The following is a 22,829-nucleotide window of genomic DNA, read 5'->3' on the forward strand; positions in this document are numbered from 1 at the left end:
CGTGAAGTAACTTTCCATTTTCAGCGACGTTAAATACAACTCTAAACGGATGAAAACACTAGGATGTGTCGTTCTATAGAATAGATGTTTAGAGGTGTGGTGTTATTGGAAAAATAAAGTCTTTTTTTTATTCCTTACTTACTTTCTATTAGTTATTTTCTTTCTCGATCAAGTACAGCTGGATTATTTGTCATTACAAAGGTTTTCCCGATGTGTTCCCCATGATTTATGTTAAACCAGCGTGTGATAGTGTTATGGAAATGAAGTTGTAGCTACCGCTTCCAAAATTCCTGACTCCCACCTACACTCAACTTTGTGCCAAGGTCTCGTGCGCACACTTTTATTCAAGATCACGAAGAAAAAACGTGTTGCGGATCTGCCAAAAGTTCTGCCGCGGGTGAGATTTCACCGTCTTGATGATGTCCCGAGAGTTCCTCGTCTTCCCAGCTGCGCTCAAGATGCTTGAGAAGCCTCGCATGCAATGACTCCGCCTCTTTTTTCTTTAAACCTGTTTCAAGCCCACCTTTATAAATGTACGATTCATTTCAAACTCCACAACCATTTATTCGAGACCAAAAGTGTTTGTCCCTGCCTTTTTTATTAATATCATAATCCTTTTACATAGTTATGATTTTTTTTTTTTATGAAAATAGGTCAGTAGAAAGCAATTTTCTTAAAAAGTCTGTCATGTCAAGTCCTCCATTTTATTTATTTATTTTTTTTACAATCCAATTTCTGCACCTGTGCGGTACAATCGTGGTAAAAATCCATCCAGGAGGAGTGTCGTCCTCCCTGTAAAACCCCCGGCGCCGCCGCCTCCGTTGGGCCACGACATCCGATCAGGACAAAGAGGGATTTATAAGGGACGAAAGCAAATGCTTGTTCATTATCAAACGATAAAATGCGTCTTGTGGGAGTGGAGCGGAGCGGAGCGCGTTCGAACGTTCGTGGTGAATGTTTAATGTAAATCGTCTCCCTCGTAGTCTACAGTGTGGGGATTTTATTCCCCCTTTTTAAGCACAGCGACTGTGCTCGATCAGGATATGTGGGCCGATAAGTACAGAGACACTAAAGAATGACTCCTGTGTGCAATTTTATCCGTCTTTTCCGTCAGTCCGTCCCAGTCGGGGGAGGAAAGGAGGCTCCTGAAAGCTTAGCAGCTTCCCTTCGGCCTCGGTCACGCCCCCAATCCCCAAGCAGCCAATCACACTAGTGCTGAGAGAAGCTAAAGGGTGTGCCTTCCTGGCTGGCTCCAAAGTCAAAGTCCCAGAAAGGAAATCCAGCGCTTCCTCTTTGATGAGTGGACCGAGCAGATGATTGGCTGGTGGTTTGTTCTCCAGTGATGTCACACTGGAATGGGCGTGGTCATGGAAGTGTTGGGGGCGTGGGGCATGTGGAGATCGGCGCGTCCCTCTCAGTCACTGTCCGAGCCCACGGCCGACGAGCCTTTTCGTTTCCTCTTGGGTGCTTTGGGTTTGGAGTCTTCTTCCTCCTGCGGTTACACAAGGAGATTATTAGGATTCACAGCAGAACTGATGTCGAAGCAAAAATATTCAAAATGCAGCAGGACGTGAAGTGGGGCAGGGCTACTGAAATGACATGTAATCTGCGACATTTACTCAAGAACAGTTACTACTTAAGATGCTTTCCCTCTAGCTCGAGTAAATAACTTGTTCCTGAGAAGCGTCCGCTGCCTTTACACGGTACGAGAGCGGCCTCTAGAGGCGAAGTAAAAACTACCGCTGACTAACTTTGTTGTGATATTTGAAGTGTTTTTTGGACGTCTCTATTGTTTTTTTGTTTTTTTTTTAAACTTGATAGCTGGAGCGTTACATTTTGGTTCAGTTCGGATTTATATCTTTTATTTACTTTAATATTTATTAATCGTTAATATACATTAATATTAATCTATTTATTTCACTTAAAAAAAGTACAGTGCATTTTCACGGTATGCTCAGTGCTGTTTATTTTTGTATTAAAGTTCAGCAATATTTTACTTTGTGCGATTCGGTATCAATTTTAAAAACGAGCGGTTATCGGCATGTACCGTCCATCTTAGTTATCTGTAAAATCCACTATCGGTCGACCTCTACACCATTATGTTATATCCTATGTAGTGACCCCAAAAAACATTAAAAAAAAACCCCAAACATTCGCATGCTAAATGCAACTCAATATTGTAGGTAAAATACATGAAAAGCATCTTGGAAAGTTTCTGATTCTGATATAATATCGTGTCTTTGTTTCTCAATAAAGTGAAAGATCCCTTTCTATGTTATCTTTCTTTCTTTCTTGTTTCCATAAATGTAACCAACGCTACTGCTAATGTTCACTCTGTTAACCTACAGGCTGTTTAATACTTCAATGCATTTGAATGCTACATTTAAGAAGAATTCCATTAGCCACGGACACTAGTTGAAATTTTCCATCAGCGTTTATTCACGTTAAAAAGTGTCGATCTGATCAGCATCACTTTTTCCCCGTGACGTCAATGTGATCCTGTGGAACGAGTGACGATACTCCCTCTCACTCGAGTGCGTTTTTAAAAAGTCACTGACTCGTACAGTTATACGTTTCATAGACAGGAGCTCACCGAGGCGCTACTGGAGCCGCTGTCGTCCTCGTTGTTGGCTGGAGGCGCTGCGCCTTTCCGCGAGCGCGGGGAGGACGCTGGAGCTTTGCGCCGAGATTTGGGTGGCTTCGAGGAATCCTCATACTCCTCGGCCAAGGAGAAAAGATCGCTGAACCTGGTGAGGGGAACGAGATGACGAGCGCATACAACTCAAAAGGTCTGGAGTTTAAATAGAAGGATCTCACGTGCTTACTCTCTTAATAAGTGCGTGTAAATAAGATCGGTGTGTATGGTGGACACCATGGTGTGTTGTTCGCATGTGGTTTTTGTTTTCTTTCTACACAGACTCAATACATGAAGGCATGTTTTATACTGTGGAGAGACTTGCCTCATTTTATGGGCTTCATCACAGCTGGCCTGGACGTGCTGAAGAGCCTGAAGGATGGGGGTCTGGGTAAAGACTTCACACACACACACACACACACACACGTATATATAAATATGTGCAGTCCGTACAGGATTTCGCATAGTTTTTTTGGTCCTTGTTGCGGCCAAAAATGCTGAATTTTTTGTGCTTTTTTTTTTTTGGTGGAGGAAAACGTCTTGAATTGGCGAATCGCACGAAACTGTTTTGCGCGCTCTTTCGCAGCGACTTTCTTTGGTAAACGAGAGCTTTTCACTGCACTCGCGCGAATCGAAGAGCGCTTTTGCCGAACGCGCGTCGCGACGACGTCACGTGACGCGTTTCGGCATCGAATCTGCAGCGATTTTGAAAATACTTTCACTTCTGCGATCGCGGAATCCCGGAAGGACTGTATAGGTACTATTTACAGACACTGCGTATCAGAGGAATGCAAAAGTACCTCCTTTATTAAAGTAGAGGAGCGTATTATGATGAAGTTTAAAAAACAAAAACAAAAAAACAGACTCACAGTTATTCTTGGTGTTGCTGAGGCTCAGCCTCAGACTGTCTAAATGCTCCAACATCTGTTCCAGGGTCAGCTGAGCCAATTTACTGCTGGAGCTTCGTAAGCTGCAAAAGAAAAAACAGCACACACACACACGACTATGATATGTACATTTTCTGTGGCTGTTATATGGGGTCAAACAACTGACACCCCCCAAAAATGTTTTTTTTTTTTTAAATGAATACTGAATTCAGAAGTTGGTACGGATTACATCTTGGCGTGGTGATACCTCTGGCGTTTGCGAGGCATGTTGTTGTTCTTGATGAGAAGGGCCTTGATGTGCTCAGCCAGCTGGTCGTCGTGTTTGGCCGCCCAGTGCCGCAGGATGCTGGTGGTGAACTGATCCTCCGGGTGACACGGCCGACTCAACACCATCTTCACCATCTCCTCTGTGGGACTGCGTAGGCACCAAAAACACACGTGCAGGATGAAAATAAATGCTGACCACACCTTTACAAAACAATGAGGATTTTGTCCAGTAAGAAGCGTACCTTTCCCTGCGGAGCTGCAGGAGTAAGCAGGATAAAGCTTCGGGATGCTCTGCACAGTGAGAGAGGGATTTAATGAAGCATCATTAAATTGATCCCAAATACAAAGGAGGCCGTTCGGAGAGAAGTGCAGCACTCACCTTTGTATTTAAGGTGCTGTAGGATGGGGATGATGGTCTCCAGTGGGATACTGTGTGCTAGAAAGAGCTGCCATGTGCTGTACTGCTCAAACGTCTCCCAGTCTAGTGACTGAACTGTAACACACACACACACACAATTAGACAGCGTGTACACTCAGGGCCTGGTCGCTAATTCCAAGTATCCAGCTGAAATGATACGGACGCAGACAGAAAGACAGACACGCACGCACGCACGCATGCGGAGACGGACTTACTGAGGATGTTGAGCACGGAGTCTTTGCGGAACATGACCAGATTTCCCATCATTACGTGACACATCAGCTCCTGAAGCTGTGAACGTGACGGCACGAGCGTGTTAAAAAAGACAGAAACGCAGCCAAGGCGAATTCATGTGTTACGCTGAACTGAAGGCTGAACACAAACCTGTGTGGAGTCTATGACCGCTACGATCATGTTTAGGAGCTCTCCGCTGCGCAGGGTCTCGTCTGGGAACTTCAGAAATAATGATAATATTAATAAAAAAAAAAAACGACACAACACAAAGCACACACAGATGTTAAACGCTGTGATAGGAGAAGCTGAGAGTCTGTAGCACAGAGATATGATTTCCGTACCATCGTAAATGATGCCGTCGTTACGTGAGATTGTACTGTACACGTGTTTAATAGAACCTTCTAGAAAACGTGTCGTTTCTCATAACGGCGCAAAGCATCAGCACAACTAAATACCGTGAATCATACGCCGTTTAGCAAAAATAAATAAATAAATAAATAAATAAATAAATAACACAAACGCCCTCAATTACGTTGATCAGATTCGTTTGTTTTTATCATTCTAATGACGAATCACCTTATGATCATCACCTGCACTACTTACTTTATTTACCTTCTTTTATTCTTATTTACTGCCACATACACCACCGGTCAAAAGTTTACACACACACATTCTTTACTGTTATTTATGTTCCCACATTATATAATAATAATAATAATAATAATAATAATAAAGTCATCAAAACTCTGGAGTAACACAAATGGAGCTATGGGAATTATGTCGTGATAAAAAATTTTAAAAATCCAAAATAAATCATCATAATTTAGTATTTTAGCATCTTCAAAGTCGACGCCCTTTTCGCCTAGAATATCCCAGAAATGTATTCTTGGCATTTTCTCGAGCGATTTCTCGAGGAATTTCCCTGAGATGCTTTTTAAACAGTATTAAAGGAGTTCACACCGACGCCGGACTCTCATCCGCTGCTTTTCGGAAATATTTCCCTCCGAGTCGTCCGTTTAAATAAAGATTTTTTGGTAAATAAAATGTTAGATTTCTAATGAAAGAAATGAATACGTCGGCACGATATATATTTTTGTCTACGACACCGACTTCACATGTTTAATCACACACCTTCAGATCAAAAGGCTTTTAACATCATGAGAAACGTTTCGGTCGAGTGTCCACAAACTTTTGACCGGTAGTGTAGGTACTGTAAAATTTGTGGTCTCTGTACATCGTGTCCTGCAACACAACAATTTCCGCCCAGGGAAATTAATATACAATAAACCTACTTAGTGGATCCATGTTCGTGTTTGCTTTGTATGTGGGACTAGAACGTTTACTTAAATACTACTGAAAATGAATTAGGCTACTAAATCTTGTGTAAAATAAAAAACGAAATAATTTGACAGCACTACAGTCTAGAGAAGTGAATAGGATGATAAACTGTGTGTGTGTGTGTGTGTGTGTGTGTGTGTGTGTGTGTACCTCTGTGTAGATGGAGGGTGTGAGGTAACACAGCAGTCTCACATCATCCTCCTGGCAGGCCTTCATGTCCATCATGAGGCACGTGTGTAGGTCCCCCAGTGCCGTGGCCTGAGCAAACGACTCGTACAGACTCATCTTCCCCGCCGCCGCTTTACTGTCGAGACACAAAGAGAGAGAGAGAGAGAGAGATTGTAGCATTATAGTGCTTTATCAGATCTCAGTAGAAAGCTGTGATCACACCAATGTGAGAGATGTATAGTTGTGTCGGGGGTTTCCCTTTTAGTGCGTGAAACCAAAAAAACCCAAACAAACAGAAAAGGGGCATTCCTGCAGGGAAGCAACGAATAACCAAAACGGAGCAGGCGTCAACTTTTCTCCTCGCTTCCCGAAAGCAGAAGCGATGCACCATACACCACAGCTTTCTTGTGCTTCCTGATTCTCATGCCAAATCTATCAAAAATCCCTAAATCACACCGCAGACCAACACACAGGATTATTTCACGTGGAAGCCGTTCTGACTCGACTCTCCGGCCTTTAACGACAGCGTGAGCAGCAAACACACCTCGCCTTGAGGTAGTAGAGGAGGTGATATCCAATTTTGGGCTGTTTCTGGTACAGCTCCGCCAGCATGTCCAGCAGCACCGAGAAGCCGCTGTTGTCCTCCTGCATCTGACACAAGTTCCTGAAGATCAGACACACTGGCTTACACACCGACTCCTCCAGCGACCTACACACACACACACACACAAAGAGACAGACAAAGGATGTGCTCGATTATGAAAATAATCGTTAGTTGCAGCCCTACATAAAACGTTTGCGAATAAAAGCACCGTTTCCATCCCAAGAAAGCAAAATCGTCACTACCGGGGAAAACGACGCATCTCGCTCTCTCCGCCATTTTCACTTTTCTGAGCCGATTATCCAACCACATGATTTGTTAAAGTGAAGTCGCGTGACTTTTTTTCGGTGCGCGTCGAGGAATTTCTTCGGTAAACCGTCGTAGCTTATGCTCACGTCTTCTTATCGAATAAAAAAAAATAATAATTGAGCGCTTTTTTTTTTTATGTGCATTTTGGAGATCTTATTCGTTTCCATCCAGCGTTGGCGTTTTTATTTTTGATGCGATATCCCAAAATTCACATAAGAATACGTGGATGGAAACGTAGCTAGCGTTTAAATGCCCAACAATCTAAAGGGGGGCTTCCGGGGAGTGTCGAGTTAATACCAGAGAGTTCAAAACACCTACGGTCTGCGTAACGATTCGGTAATGAATTGTAATACTAGCTCCGCCCCTAAATACATTGCTGGAACTGAGCAGGTACCAAAGACCTACCCACTGCCAACCTTCGATACTGAACAGGGGGTTAACGAGGAAAAACTGAAGTGCCCCTTGCTGCAGAACAAAAACTTCCATGGTGTGGAGTTCCATGGAGATCCAGCTCCTCCTACCTGGGTGGAGTTGAGACTAGGTCTAGGGGTTAGATTTATAGGAGATGGTGGAGAGAGCTAGCTCTGCCCCTGGAGCTTTGATTCTGCAGCAAGAACTATGTCCCAAAAAAAAAAAAAAAAAAAGAGAGCACGAGAGAGAGAGAGAGAGAGAGAGAGAGAGAGAGAGAGAGAGACATACTCCTCAGTGATTTCCTCAGGCAGCACATCTCCTCTGAAATGGCTTTTGAACAGCTCAGCTAGACAGGACGCCAGAGTGGACATCTGCTCCGATTCAAAGTCCTCCTGAAAGGGAGAGAAGAAGAAAAAAAAAAAATAAATCAATAGTGCACTATTTAGCGAATCACTATTTACATCAAAGGCAAACTGAAAGCAACTCTCCAACCTGTCGATCTAAACTCACCTCCAGAATCAGGTCCACTATTTCCTGCATGACTTCACACTGCGCCTCCGTGTCACTGCGGCAGAACAACACACGCTTCGCCGTGAGCTCACAGAAGGAACATTTCAAGTATAGACTCTCGAATCACGCTGTATTTTTCCAGACTATAAAACAGACCCTCTTAAATACCGTCTCCTCGGATTAGTCCTCTAGTTCGCGGAGTTTTAAACTGACTATAAAGCTCAATTAGTCGGACGTCTGACGTCGGCCGGCTTGGCCTCGGGTTCCTCTGTTCTGATTCAGATGTACAGAGGAAGGTTTTGGTTGCAGAAACAGCCGTCAGCACAGCCTCATCACGCATATGACGATTTAGCGTTTCTATCGGTGTTATTTATGTGTAACGAACGATGTTCTGTAATCAGAATCGGCTTGTTGATGAGAGAGGGGCCAGTCTGGATCCAGCTGACGGAAAGGCTACGCTAACCCGAATAACCACTCTTTACAACCACGGTGAGCAGAAAAGCATCTGGGAACGTGACGAACTTGAGACGGAGGAGCTACAGCAGAAGACCACATGGACAGGAATTTAAGCCTACGGTAATTTTATTAAATGCTGACGCAAAGCATAGGCTATTTAATATGGAGGACCAAACCTGCAGGAATGTAAAAATATTAAATATATTTATGATGTATAAGCGTCAGGTCTAACTAAGCGATGGAGATCAGTGTCCAGATTGCTACGGGACGTGGCGGACCAACTGGAGAGTCGCAAGTCATTTTCATCGATTCGCAATCATGCCGAATTATTTCAGAACACCAGAAACAGTGTTCCGGAGAGTCCAGGTCCCCCGTTTCCCCTTTCTCACGCTTACACGTGAGCTCTCAACCGATGATGCACCTGAGCATGGGGGGAAAAAAGGAAACAAATGGAAAAAAGAAATAAAATGTATATGCTACGTACGGCGTGATGTCGGAAGGCTCCTCGATGTACGTCTCCTTGATCCGCCTCCTCATTTGCATGTTGCGCACGGAGAAGTAAAAAAGAAATAAATGTATAAATAAATGAATAAATACGGAAATAAATACATGCGGGAATAAATAAATGTATATTTTTAAATGAACGCATGAACAAATAAATATATAAAAATAAATGGGAAAAATAAATACAAAGTTAAAAAGAATAAAATAAATGAAAAAATAAATACAGAAAATAATAAATGAAGGAAAAATGTAACAAAAATAAATGTAGGATTGCATTTTTATTTGTTTTAGCAAGTCATTTATTCCTTTATTTATTTTCCTATTATTACATTTATTTATCTATCTATCTATCTATTTATTTATATATTTACTTCTTAAATTTTGACTTCTGAAGGTTTGGTCCTCACAAATCCAAGGATTGCATATTGACAGGTTAAAGGTCATGTAGATAAAGTGAAAGTAACCCCAGTTATTCAGTAAAGTAACCCAATGTTGTCCGCGTTTGGTCTGACGGCTTCTGTAGCTAGAATCTTATCTTATTTATTTATTTCAGGTGTCATCCATATCGCCGTGGCAGGGGATCAAACTGTAAATTGCTAAAGCTAACCTGCTTTAGACGTCGGCACCTGTGTGCACACTAAGCCGCCACCCAAACGCGCGTCGTAGTCGAGAAAATATGGCCGCCGTCTCACCTCCCTTTCTGTAACTGTAGCACTTTCTCCTTCAGCGTCTCATCCAGCTGGTCCACGTACGGTGTGATGTCGGAAGGCTCCTCGATGTACGTCTCCTTGATGTGCTGAAACCTGAACTCGCGTTTCTTACCTTAGAGGAGAAAAATAAATCGCAGTGTGAGGCGACGGCGAAGAAACGAGCTCCTACAGTCTACGTGTACGCCGTTTCTCGACCACCGGATGCGGTAGCGGCGCGTGTCAATCTCTCACCCTTGTTGTTCAACTCTTCCTCGTCGTCACTAAACGTCGCGTCCGTGTTGTCATAGCAACCGTCCTCCTTATCCAGCACGTGATTGTCCATCTCTAAGGGAACAGACTCTTCCATTTTCACTGGAGAAGAGAAAAATAAATAGTAGAATAATTGTACGACGGTTATGAAGCACTAGAGACCAAGATGGCGGTTTTGTGAGTGGAAGGTTTTGGGATTCGGACCTTCTGTCTGTGGAGAAGGCGAGTTACAGAACTCAGGGAAACGTTCTCTCAGCATGGAGCGCAGCTCCCGGTCCAGTTTGGGGTTGTCGAACAACGGAGCCAAGTGTCTGAGAATGCAGAGTTAGCACAAAGTTTAAACGTGCTGTTCGGTTCATGCGTACGTTAATACATCATCGTGGTTATTATTTTACTATAACTTTCACGCATTATTCCTCTTATACCACAGCAATTCACCAGGAACAAAACGGATATTCGTACACGAGACGTACTTTTTATCCGTTTATAGTCATATTTAATGCCGGGAAACGTCAGCAGAACGAGTCAGTTCCTGTTATCGCTTGCGTTATAGCAGCTATACAGTTAAATGTGGGGGGAAAAAAACAAACAAACAACTAAACACAAAGTTCTACATCCTGAAGACTTTAACGTGGTGGAACTGGAGACTCCTTCCAGAAATTGTCAAATAACACATTTTTAAATCCGTTTATTACTAGATTTAGTTTGTGTGTGTGCTATTACTATAAAAAGGGTAATGTAACTATTATATTATATTAAAGAAAATGAATCAACACCTTGTGGCCAATCAGAATCAGGAATTCAACAGCACTGTAGTATAGTGTAACCAGTTTAGTTAAAAGGAAGTGTGTGTGTGTGTGTGTGTGTTACTCACGCCAGAACTCTCTTCTCCATAATGAAGTTGAGCGAGTTGAAGACGCCCTGGCGCACTTGGCCCTCCAGTGGTGGAAAAAAGTGAGGAATTATCTGAGATACGTGTAATAAAAACAAAAGAAAAAAAGAAAAAAAGATGAAATGAACTGAGTTGTTTTAAGCAGCCAGTCGTGAAATATTAAAGGTGCAGTGTGTGAATTGTTGTGGGCTGCACTGTGAGAAAATCCATCATGCTTTCTCTACCACCAATTCTGTTTGTTGGTTGTCTTTTCAGGTGAGGCAAGAGGCAGTGAGAAGTAGGTAGACAGTTTTGGCTGTGGGAGAATTTCTGGGCCAGAAAAGCTTACACACAAGCCTGAAATAAAGAAACTAGCCAAATCTACGGCTTGTATATATTGTGAATAAGACAAGGTGTTTTTTTTTTTTAACAGTACCTCTCATGCCACCGATTACTCCAAGTCCAGAAACAATTTTACAAATAACACACTGAGCCTTTAACGCAGTAAGAATTCCTCTTGTTTAAACCTGACGGTGCTGTCTTGACGCGCTAACTCGACTCACCCGACACATGAAATCCAGCAGCGTGGCAGTGATGGCTGGATGCGGCTTCATCGAGTGATGCATCACCAGAATGGCCGGCTCTGAAATACGCACACGTTTACAGCGAAGGTTAAGAAAAGAAAACGACGTCGATCGTATGGATTCAATAGAAACGGCAGTGTCAGGAGACGGTGTCGGCGGCGTCCCTCCGTCCTCACCGATGTTCATGATGCTGTCTTTCTCCGGGTTGAAGAAGAGCCAGTCGTAGAACAGGGCCAGTTTGGCGTTGGAAGCAGCGACGTTCGACTGCACAGAGGATTTTAGTAGACAGACATCCAATCATTTCCATCACGCAGAGTTTAACGTAGCATTTGCTAAACCCTTTCGGAAGCGTCTAAGGAGAAGACGGTGAACGCGATCGGACTTGTCTGACCGGTCGAACCCCTGAAGCTCTTCAGTGAAACGTCTTTAAGATTCTTAATACTACTCGCTTTACGTAATTAGAACGAAGACGAGGTGACTGGACATTTTGAACTCTCTACTCATTTACTTACGTCTCCCGATCGTAAAAGATCCTCCACAAACCATCTCGCATTGACTAACTAATACAAATCTGTATAGTCTTAGGGGTCTGCAGGTATTCACGGGTATGGGGACGAAATATAAAGTATAGCAACATGTTTTTTTTTTATTCTTTTTTTAGTTGGCGCAGTGATCCAGCATTCTCAAATGTATTACAGGGTGATGCCATGATTTACGCCTTTCGCTGCTGGAAAATTAGACTTAACGTTCTGTCAGTTACAGCATTTAATCTAAGAAAACGTGCTTTTAGCCACTCAAAAGGTGTTTTTGTCCATCTCAGGCCTTTAAAAAAAAAAAAACTAATCTATTCATCATAAAAATCTATTATGAAAATCGTTATTGATTAGTCGGTCTGTGCACCGCACAGGGCTCACTGCGTTACTTCTATTACAAAAAAATCGCCGAGTACAGATAAAAATTGTGTCCCAAATGACATACTATACACTTACACTATGCACTATGTACTCTACCGTCTAGTGTATGAATTTTAGAAAGGTAATACCGTCTCAAATGGAACACTAGAGAATTTTTACTAACCGGACGTATAAGCCGCTTCCCAGTCGATTGCACACGACGTCGAACGCACGTAGCTTTAGCACCCGCAATGAATTTCTTCAGTTTACTGTTTATATCAGCGTTACTTTTATTCCCAACATGACCTCAGTCCTCATCGGACGGAGGCAAAATCGTCAAGTGACGGCGGAAAAAGTGTGCGAGAGCACTTTTTCTATCTTCTTTCCATCAACACCGGGCATGTGGCCAATCCGTCGCAGTAAAGGACTATTTATTATTATTTTTTTAAATCATAGTTAGCTTTGTGAATTATGAGAGTGCCAAATGAACAACAGTTACAGCTTTCAAGGACAAACACATTCTGTACAGCAACAAAAGATTTAGCAAAAAATGGTGTCGAAGACAGAGTGAGCTCAGTTCTGATTAGAAAAACACTTGACTGAACACCTTCATACGCATGGTGTGTGTGTGTGTGTAGTTTTTACCGTGCAGGTGGTGAGCAGCCAGCCGATGATGGCCCAGCGAGGCAGGATGTCTGAGCTCAGGACCTCGTTGGAGGGGTGCACCACCCCACAGATGTAGCGGATCAGGTCACACCGCAGCGACTGACTCTCAGCCGTGGACAGGTACTGCCTCTGAAACCAGTCCTGATAGCGCTTCTGCTGGCCAAATCGAACCTGCAGCCACAAAGAGACAGCAAACGTGGTCGTATAAGCTAAGAAGAGACGTTATGTAAAAAATACACACCCACACGAATATGTTCAAATGTCTGAATGAGTTGTTCTACAGTACTGCCACTTAGTAGTGCCATAAAGTAGGTCTCAGCTGTGGGTGTGTCTGTGTGGTGTGTGTGTGTGTGTGTGTGAGTGCGTGTGTGTGTGTCTTTTTACCCTCGAGGTCATGAACAATAGCTTGGTCTCCATATCAGGAGTGAGGCGGCAAGCCAGGAATTTGCGGGATGTACGAGAGGTGAGAAGCTGCAACAGACCTACAAAGGAATTTCACACACACACACACACACGTGTAAATTAAAATACGATACATTTAACAGGCAAATCAGTAAAACCTCAGAGACAAAAGACTAAAAATGTCCTGGTATCCGTGCTAGAATCTTGATCTTCTGCAGTTACAGCTGGAATGTTTTCATAGCTTAACGTTTAACCCAAAATAACCCCAAAACACTGGGTGTTCAAAAACTGGTCAACATTAAAAGCAGAGTCTCGAGTCTCACACACACCAGTATACTGTGGGCTCAGGCTCTGAGGGTTGTGCAGAAGGTCTCTCCACAGGAGCTCCATCTCAGGGATTCGAGCTACGTTCTGTAACAGTCTGACCAGATCTCTCCCGATGATGAAACACTCCATGAACTGACGGAGGAAAAAGCGAGAAAACAGATAAAAGTCTCTTTAATTACCTCCTGTTTACACTCAGCCATCATTCCACACCATTCTCATCCTGATAACAACCTTGCGCTGCTTTTTCTGCTCGGAATATACCTTTTCTTTCTCGTAAACAGAAACATATTTCACCAAAACAAAAAAACCTTGGTACCTAATTAGGATTTCCTCCCTCAACGAGTGCCATGTTTTGATTAAGTCCGCTGGATAAGTAACCATCATACTAATCGCTTACAAACTCCCCATTAAAATCAAAATGGAAGTTTTTGCGGCTTTTAGTACGAATACGTCCGCCTTAAGGTTATCTGAAAGCTAGTGCGCTCCAAGACAATGATAAAATTCGCATTCTTCCACCACCGATAGGGATCAACAATTTCGATGACATCGCGCTGCACTTCTCAGCAGATTTTTCCTGTCCAATCAAATGCTGTCTAGAATCTGAAACGTCCCGCCCCCGACGTTGTAAATATCACCTTGCCGAAGTAAGCTGCTGTTGAGCGAGAGAAGTTACATCGGCAAGCACGAGTCGTAAACGTGTCTTTGGCTCTCATTCAGTTTTTCCAGCTGTACGTTGGTTAAGACGTGACTCTAACGCATCGTTATTGCTTGGGGTTTGCGTCAGTGATACTAAGTGCGGCGTAGCCCGGGCTGTGAGGTAAGCTAAACGCTATTAGCTATTTAAAAAAAACAGGAGGAGCCAGTCGATATGTCCCGCTCTGACTTCCTGTTCAAAACATCAAAACATCGAGCTATTGCCTATTTAAAAAACGGGAGGAGCCTGACTTCCTGTTTCGGTGGAAATGACGTCAACACGTCGAATAACGCTGCGCGTTTCAAGGCATTCACGAGGACTTTAAGTTTGTGAAAATATCCATGATGCTCCTGTCAAAATGGAATATTTAAATAAAATGTAAACATTTTCTCCTGCGTCACTTTTGGAAGTGAACAGACTGACCCGCGGCTGATGTGAACAGAAGAGGAACACATGTCAGTTCAGGGAAAGTGTGTAGTTTATATACAGTAGCATCTGCGTGAAATGGCTGCTACTGTACAATGTTAATCACAAGCTCACAGATTTGATTACATGATCGCACTCGCGCCCTTTTCTCTCTCTCACCCTCTCTCGCAGCAGGCCAATGCAGAAGTCCACCTCTCTCTGGCGGAGCGGCAGGAGGCCCTGTGTCCCGTGATCCACGATCAGTCTCAGATATGTGTATACGGACATGGCCACCAGCATACCGCTCTTCAGCACCCACTCCCTGCGCACAAAAACCACCACAAATACAACACAGAAAACACATTAAATGTTTCAACTGAGGAAATGTACCGTTTTAAGGGGAAAAAATAAGGTCATTTGAAATTTCATGGCGGCAACACGTCTCAAAAAAGTTGGGACGGGGGTGACAAAAGCCTGGAAAACTAAGTATTACTAAAACGAAACAGCTGGAGGTTAATATCTTAGCAACAAGAAAAGAAAGGCTCTAAGAAAACATTTTCTAATGCTCTATTGTGAAGAACATACGCGTTTATGAGACTTGCAAATCGTTTTTATTTACATTTCACGCAGCGTCCCAACTTTTTTGGAAACTGGGGTTGTACCACAAAGTATGTATATGTATGTATGTATGTATGTATGTGTGTGAGTGTGTGTTAACAAACTATGCAGTCTCAATGATTAGAATAAGAAATGAATCATGGTGGTGAATAGGATATTCATGTTCATACCAAGATTTCCCATACAGCTATAAAAATAAAAAAGGAAAAATAAAGGGGTGTGCGCGCGTGTGTTCATTCTACATAATACACGTTTTAACATTACGTCCTTTGGAACCTACTACAAAGAATCTTTAAGTGACTCAGAGAAGTAAGTGACGTACAGTACAGTCCGAGTGTATTAACAGTACCTTTGCTCCACTAAGATGTCCAGCACGTTTTCAGCCAGCCACAGGTTTTTACTGGTGATGTCACCTCCTAAAGAAAGCCACACGTTTACAAAATCAGTCATGCGAGGAATTAACCAAAATAACCGAGAGGCGTGAAAGTGCAAAGACTTCCTGGCAAAAAACCCCCCAAAAACATACATCTACAGCGCCGACACTGAAGACTCCTTACCATAGCTGTTAAATAAATGTCTCCTCTCCATATTAACAATCACGCACGTTTAAAATTTTTATTTATTTATTTAAAGTGCAGCTATTGTGGTTTTGAAACGTGCCTAATTTTGTTTAAAAGGTCTCGTACAATAGATTTACATTCATCCGAGGTCAAAAAACACTTTAATGTGCTCATAATTTAAACTGCAGCGTTACCGTTTTTCCTCCCCAGTGTCACAAACGACTCGTTCAATTCTAAAGGATTCAGTCTAAACTCCTCCTTTCAGAGAGCATAGTCTGCTCTGATTGGTCAGATGTATAAGTCTGTCGTGATTGGTCTACCGCTTTCTTCGGGCGGCCGATGAAGACCAGAGGTGGGGTTTTTTTTGTTACAAACCTACGTAGGTTTGTACAGGGAGTAAAGTCTGGAATCACTGACGAATCGTTTCAGCTCTTCAGAATCGATTCCTTCTTTTGGGAGTCGATAACTCCGTTTGTTCTGCGCTTTGATTTTCGAAACTTTGCAGATTTTTTACCTTCACAAACAGCTCTATAACATACTGCAGTACATGAAAGATAATATTTGAAAAAGCATAATAGGTGCACTTTAATATCTGCTTATGTGTCGTGTCCACTATATAAAGTCCCTGTGAACGAGCTGTTACTATAGAAACAATAACATTAGAATGGGCGCATTAATATAAACCCGTGATCAGACTTGTAGCAGGACCTACTGTCAGAGATGGTGTTGTTGAAAATTAATCAACACCTTCTGACCAATCAGAATCGAGAATCGGTTACTTTACGAGTACGGAAGTTCGACTGTGTGGAAGTTTAAAGGAATCAGTGTGTAAATGTGAGCGAAGTCAGTGAGCACGATCGGAACGTACCAGCGATCTGCTTCATGAGGGTCATGAGGACTCCGTCGGCTCCTATGACCCCACTCTTCACCAGCTCTCTGACCACCCACACCAGCTGTACGCAGAGACGGAAAACACAGAATTAAGCAGCATGACCTTGGGCGAGATGACCTTGAACTCACCACCACATACTCAGACCAGTCATTATGCAAACCTGCGTGCGACACACTTCCTGCAGTTTGAGGAACTTCTCCATGAGGATTTGGTTAATCTTGATCAGGATCACATTCATGCCGTCACGGTTGACTAGCGTCAGGTCTCTGTAGCACTGCGTGGAGAAGATGACAACGTTACAGAAGAACTGATAAAGTCACAAACCTGTGTTAGCTTTAAGATGAAGTGTGAAGTATATTGGGCACGGCCTGTTCTGAAATACGAGTTAAGTTAATGGTGCTGATCAAATCAGAACGCAGAGCACTGTGCTCCATCCTCGATGAGACGAGGTGCATCTCGACATTTAACTCATCTACCGTATGATGCAGTAGGATTCAGTACGGTACAAATGATTTTATCTTACGGAGGCGGGGCCTCCTCTATCTTAGACAGACAGGCACTAGAGGCCATGCCTCCTTTAGTAGGGCTAAAACTGAAGCCACACCTACTTAGATGAGAGACAGATAAGCACAAAGGTCACATATTGTTCTCTGGGACAGACCAGTACATAGGCCACACCTCCTTCACTGAGACTGACAGGCAACAATGACCACACCTTCTTTACTAGGACAGACAACCACAGAGGCTACGCCTCCTTCATTATAATATAGCCAAAGGCCACGCCTCCTTCACTAAGACTTAGGGGAACAGAGGCCACACCTCCTTCAATAAGACGTAGAGGAACAGAAGCCACGCCTCCTTCACTAAGACTTAGTGGAACAGAGGCCACGCCTTCTTCACTAAGACTTACTGGAACAGAGGCCACGCCTCCTTCACTAAGACTTAGTGGAACAGAGGCCACGCCTCCTTCACTAAGACTTAGTGGAACAGAGGCCACGCCTCCTTCACTAAGACTTACAGGAACAGAGGCCACGCCTCCATCACTATAACAGACAGAGGCCACGCCTCCATCACGGTGACTGACAGGCAATAAGGCCACACCTCCTTCACAGTATCACACCCTAGTGAGACAGAGCTGTATGGATTCAGCCCTGATCACTTCCCAAATTTTGCCAGGTACGTGCGCTGTTAAATCATAATTGCAACCAATGTGTCAATTCCAATGAATTAACACGTGTATACTTTTGGTGGTGGTGACGTGTGTACGTGTGTGTGTGTGTGTATGCTGATTCCTTACCCGCTGTGCTTGTGAAGGCTCTGTGAGCAGCAGCGTGAACAAGCCAAGGCACACCTCCTCATGCTGCTGAGGACCTTTACACACCTACACACACAGGCACATTTATACAAGTTATCAGCAAGAAACAGTTTAGAGACCCAAGAAACAAGGTGAAAGGCTGCACGTGATACACAATGTCAAAACTACATCAAAGAGAGAGAGTCACCTGATTCAGCACACAGTCAGCTAAAGCGACTGTTATAACCACGTTATTAAAAACAACGAATTCTTTTCTCGTTATTACGTGAACGTAGGCTCTATACCCACAGCAGTCATTATAACAGTCAGCATGCTCCTTCAGTTTCTCTTACTTTCAGGCTAAATCTCAGACTTTTCCCAGGCAGCCATTATTTTCTGATTGGCTGAAGAGTGTTTCAAATAACTTCTAGGCGCGTCCGCGTGCGACGATGACTAAACGTGGCATGCGGTGGCGTTAAAAACCACAAAAGACATCTATTCGTATGGGAGTAAAAAACAAACAACGAAGACCCAAACGAATCCCATCCAAATGTAAACCTGAGCAGCTGGGGGTTAAGAGTCTTTCCCAGGGGGGAAGGGGTTTGAACTCACAACCTCCTGATGAAATATGACTCTGGGTGTGTATACATCCCGTCACTTGAATAATAATTTAGCTTGACATTGCGGTTCTCCGAGGGACGTTAGGATTATTTATTTATCTATCACGTTCGTACATTTCCCAGTCCGTACAGGATTTCGCACGTTTCGTAAAAAATGTATTTTATTTTTTTTTAAATGCTTGATTTAAAAAAGATTTGCGACGCAACTTGCGGAGTTTTTCCTTGAATCGGCGAAATTTGCGAGTGCACGAAATAGTTTTGCACGCTCTTTCGCGGTGATGTTTTAGCTGTACTCGTGTTCGACGTGCGTGAATGGAAGAGGGCTTTGGCTTTGAACGCGCGTCGTGATTCGGGCGTCTCGGCAAAAAATTTGCAACCCCGCCTTCAGCGCTCCCTACAAAGCCACGCCTCCAAAACACATACTTGGGATAGACTGCATGGGGAAAGAGGCGGAGCTTCCTGAGTTGACAGGCAGCATGATCGACAGCTCTCTGTCCTGACTGGTTGGATGCTCACATCACACGCAATTTTATTTATTTGTTTGTTGGTTTATTCTAAAAAAAAATAAAAATAAAAAATTCTCTGGAAGTTTTTCCTCTCATGCCTGGCTTGGTGTGTGTTGGATCGTTCTGTTCTTGTGCTCCTGGAGTAGATTTAAACAGGAGTGACATCACCGTCTCAAACTCCAGCGGAAATACTCACATGGGCAGTGAGGGCGTCGTTGGCTTCTCGCTCCGACAATCCGTTTGTAATGGAAGTGGTGACGGCCACGCACCTTTCGAACCGCTGAAACACACACACACACACACACACACACACAAGCACATCAAACTCTCAAACCCAACAGGTCAGAAGGTTTTTGACAGAACATAACTGATAACAGGAACTAACTTGCTTCACCGACATTCAACAACCTTAAATGTAACCGTAAATGGATAAAACTACAACGTGTCACTTATAAAATGGTCGGCGTTGGAAACGTACTGTTGTATAAGAGCAATAAAACACTTCTGGATGTGCTGTTTTAGGAAAATAATCAACTCTGGGATGGTAATAGTAACTTGGTTTCACATCAAGCCACACCACGACACCCTGCAGGTTGATTATTTTCCCGTAACAGCATGCCCTGACATGGGTCAATCCTCAGAACAGCATGCCCTGACGTGGGTCAATCCTCAGAACTGCAGCAGGAAATGTTAAACCCCTCATTACGATGGTATGATAGGAGGCTTTTCTGAGAGAACCCTGTGTCGCGTTTTTCTTCCTTTCCTCGTATAAACATCTAGCTCAAAGTGCATCATAAACGTCTGGCGCGCTTTGTTAGCCCGCGTGCGTGCAGCTGAGTGCAAAAGTTTGCGCACCCACACTGGAATGAAGAACCACAAGATATTTCACATGCTAGGTTTCATGATGATGAATATCCTTCGTCGTTATAAGCAGCAAAAATAAACAACAAAAAAAAAGGCAAAATCATTTATGGGATGGTAAACAAAACGCTATTTCTCAAACTTTTCCATCCCCCCCTCTTTTTTTGGTGCGTGATTAGGAATATTTATAGCCGTTGTTTGCCTTACAAACTGCCTCCTAACTCTCATATCTTCTTTTGGGGTAATATTTTCCTTGCCGTCTCCATTACGAGTCCCAGACGTCATCCGCCGCCTTTCTCGAGGACCGAGACGGTCCAAACCTGACAGAAATATCTCCCACACAACCTGAGAAAAACATTTCATAACGACACACTCAGAAATAAGGGCCGACGTCTGGTGTGAACGGTCCTACCCAGCAGGTGTTTCCTGAACGCGCCCTGCCGCAGTCTATGGAGGTGAAAAGAACCGTAACGTCTCTCAACATCGTTCAAGAGTCCTACTTTGCCGTTTCGTGTCGACACGGCCGGTCGTTGGTCCCTCATGTCCTGTCCTGGTCTGAATTTCAGAAGCACGACAAGCCTCCAGTCTTTCATCAGGTTCAGTACTGACTCCTTGTGTTTGTGGCTGTGAATGGCTGGAAATTCAGCATGAAATCTAGCCTTAAAGTTCATATACACACACAGACCTCTCAGGAAAGTTGACGAAATGAACCGTAAATGATCCAGTGACAGTTTCTTCAGCTGTTCATGTTGTTTCTGCACTTGTACAGTAATAGAAGAGACCTGTGCAGGGTGTGTGTACAGTATAACAGTATGTGTGTGTGTAGAATAGGGAACACATATGTATAATGTACATACACAATAGGAAATCTTCTCATGTTAAGCGAAACAAAGGGAGTGAAAGAAGAGGAATGAAAGTAGAGTTGTGTGAGTGATAAATGTTGGTGTAAAGGCCATGAGTACCTCCTCCAGCTCGTCTTTGGCGTCCAGGCTGGTGGACACCAGCAGGCGGCCCTGCGCTCTCCCCTTGGCCGCTGAGGGCTCCATCGCCTCCCGCGTCGCTTCGCCTCGCCACCGCCGACTTCAGCGGGCTCAAAGGGGGTAAAGCGGCTCGGGGCTCCGCGCAAACCCCAGTGTTTCTTTTCTTTCTTTCCCTTTTTTAACCAGCTGTCGTTTGCTTATGCACTTATTAGCACTTTCTCCGCCCACACACAATGTGTTTATAAAGCGAATTCGCCAGCTTTCGCGAGGCCGCTCCGGTGTTTTCTGCCAGTGTCCCGACTACAACGGTCCGACTTCCGCAGGACACACGGCGGCCTACCGGAAGTAGTCCCTTCGCTTGACCGAGAGGCGGGACGAAGACACGAGTTTGACCCAATCGTGCTAGGAGTGCGTTTGAGTGACGTACGAGTTGACCAATCGTCGCAGTTCTTCGGCGCGTCAACCGCGCCCTGTGATTGGCCGACTCTCAAACAGCATTCTTATTGGATCCAGTGTGCACTACGTAAGCGTAAAATCCGTTATTTTACCCCCTATGTAGTATCCCTATGTAGACAACGTAGTGGCATTTGGGATTCGGACATAAAGTTTTCTCTTTATTTTTATTTGTATTTTAATTTCATTTAAAAACTGGCTTTTACAGCGAGTCCTCAAGTACAAACGTGGACTTTTAAACACAATGTCGATTGATTTATGTTTTTACCACTTAGATGTGTACAACGCTTCTGACGTCTAAAAATAATAGATGTTGGTCGTTTGATCGCAAGAGGGCGCTGTGTTCAGAGGAGACTTTTTTTCTCTTATGGACGAGAAGAAGAGAAAGAAACTAACGTGGTGCCAAGCAGCTCGTGACACACATCCGTTAAAGTTAAACACAGGAGGAACGTGTTCGAGTCTTCTTCATCTCTTTCAGTGTTCATTCTGTACATAAGCAGATAGATTTGCAGTGATTAGTTACTGCTCTGGATTATAGTGACCACTTTCACTTGTATTCTCATATTTTAAATGCAAGTGTAGCTTTGCCTACATAAAACCATAGAAATCTTTGAGTTTCTACTTTTAGGGCTGTAATAACCTTCTCTCACCAAGAAGAGTCTCTGAACTTAAAGTAAAAATCCACCCTGAACATTATGCATATTAATCCATCCATCTTCTATAGCGCTTATCCTTCAGGGTCGCGGGAAACCTGGAGCCTGTCTCAGGGAAAATCGGGCAGAAGGTGGGGTACACCCTGGACGGGGTGCCAATACATCACAGGGCACAATCACACACACATTCACACACTTTGGACATGTCAATCAGCCTACCATGCATGTCTTTGGACTGGGGGAGGAAACCGGAGTACCCGGAGGAAACCCCCGTAGCACGGGGAGAACATACAACCTCTGCACACACAGGATAGCGGCGGGAATCGAACCCCCGACCCTGGAGGTGTGAGGCGAACGTGCTAACCACTAACCGTGTGTCCTGTGCATATTAATCTTCATAATTAATGTCATCTTCCAGTATTCAATTCAATTCAATTCAATTTTATTTGTATAGCGCTTTTTACAATAGACATTGTCTCAAAGCAGCTTTACAGAAATATCAACACGGTATACAGATATTAAAGGTGCGAATTTATCCCAACTGAGCAAGCCAATGAGTGGCGACGGTGGCGAGGAAAAACTCCCTAAGATGTTTTAAGAGGAAGAAACCTTGAGAGGAACCAGACTCAGAAGGGAACCCGTCCTCATCTGGGTAACAACAGATAATGTGAAAAAGTTCATTATGGATATTTATATGAAGTCTGTTTGGCCTTAGAAGCAGCCGTAGTCCCAGCAATCTGGAATTGGAGTAGATGAGCGCTCCATCCAGAGGCAGGACATCCGAAACGGATCAGGCAGGTCCGGAGAGCAGAGAGGATCAGGATCTCTAGTATCTCCATAAAAATTGTGCGTG

General features: G+C 43.7%; 1 protein-coding gene across 5 annotated transcripts; it reads right to left on the reverse strand.

Annotated features, from left to right (window-relative positions):
• Positions 1 to 579: 579 nt before the first annotated feature.
• Positions 580 to 21,223, reverse strand: ints3 (integrator complex subunit 3). Of its 5 annotated transcripts, none has more exons than XM_053638256.1 (30): positions 20,853 to 21,223; positions 19,226 to 19,309; positions 17,907 to 17,990; positions 16,770 to 16,883; positions 16,586 to 16,670; positions 15,507 to 15,573; positions 14,720 to 14,861; positions 13,443 to 13,572; positions 13,096 to 13,193; positions 12,691 to 12,882; positions 11,329 to 11,416; positions 11,132 to 11,211; positions 10,572 to 10,663; positions 9,902 to 10,008; positions 9,680 to 9,799; positions 9,431 to 9,560; positions 8,719 to 8,766; positions 7,779 to 7,833; positions 7,557 to 7,660; positions 6,492 to 6,656; positions 5,930 to 6,083; positions 4,592 to 4,660; positions 4,423 to 4,498; positions 4,169 to 4,282; positions 4,032 to 4,080; positions 3,752 to 3,937; positions 3,505 to 3,605; positions 2,961 to 3,033; positions 2,594 to 2,747; positions 580 to 1,492 (listed from the first exon to the last, which is right to left on the reverse strand). In XM_053638256.1, exons 1-30 carry the CDS (start codon positions 20,934 to 20,936, stop codon positions 1,415 to 1,417), a joined length of 3,123 nt encoding a protein of 1,040 aa, XP_053494231.1. In that variant the 5' UTR covers positions 20,937 to 21,223; the 3' UTR covers positions 580 to 1,414. The 5 variants fall into 5 exon arrangements, with proteins under 5 accessions (XP_053494231.1, XP_053494232.1, XP_053494233.1 ...); XM_053638257.1 differs by having other exon boundaries at positions 8,719 to 8,763; positions 20,853 to 21,222; XM_053638258.1 differs by having other exon boundaries at positions 3,770 to 3,937; positions 20,853 to 21,222.
• Between the last annotated feature and the right edge of the window lie 1,606 nt (positions 21,224 to 22,829).

The sequence above is a fragment of the Ictalurus furcatus genome, chromosome 12 (genome assembly GCF_023375685.1).
Source record: "Ictalurus furcatus strain D&B chromosome 12, Billie_1.0, whole genome shotgun sequence".
NCBI lineage: Eukaryota > Metazoa > Chordata > Actinopteri > Siluriformes > Ictaluridae > Ictalurus > Ictalurus furcatus.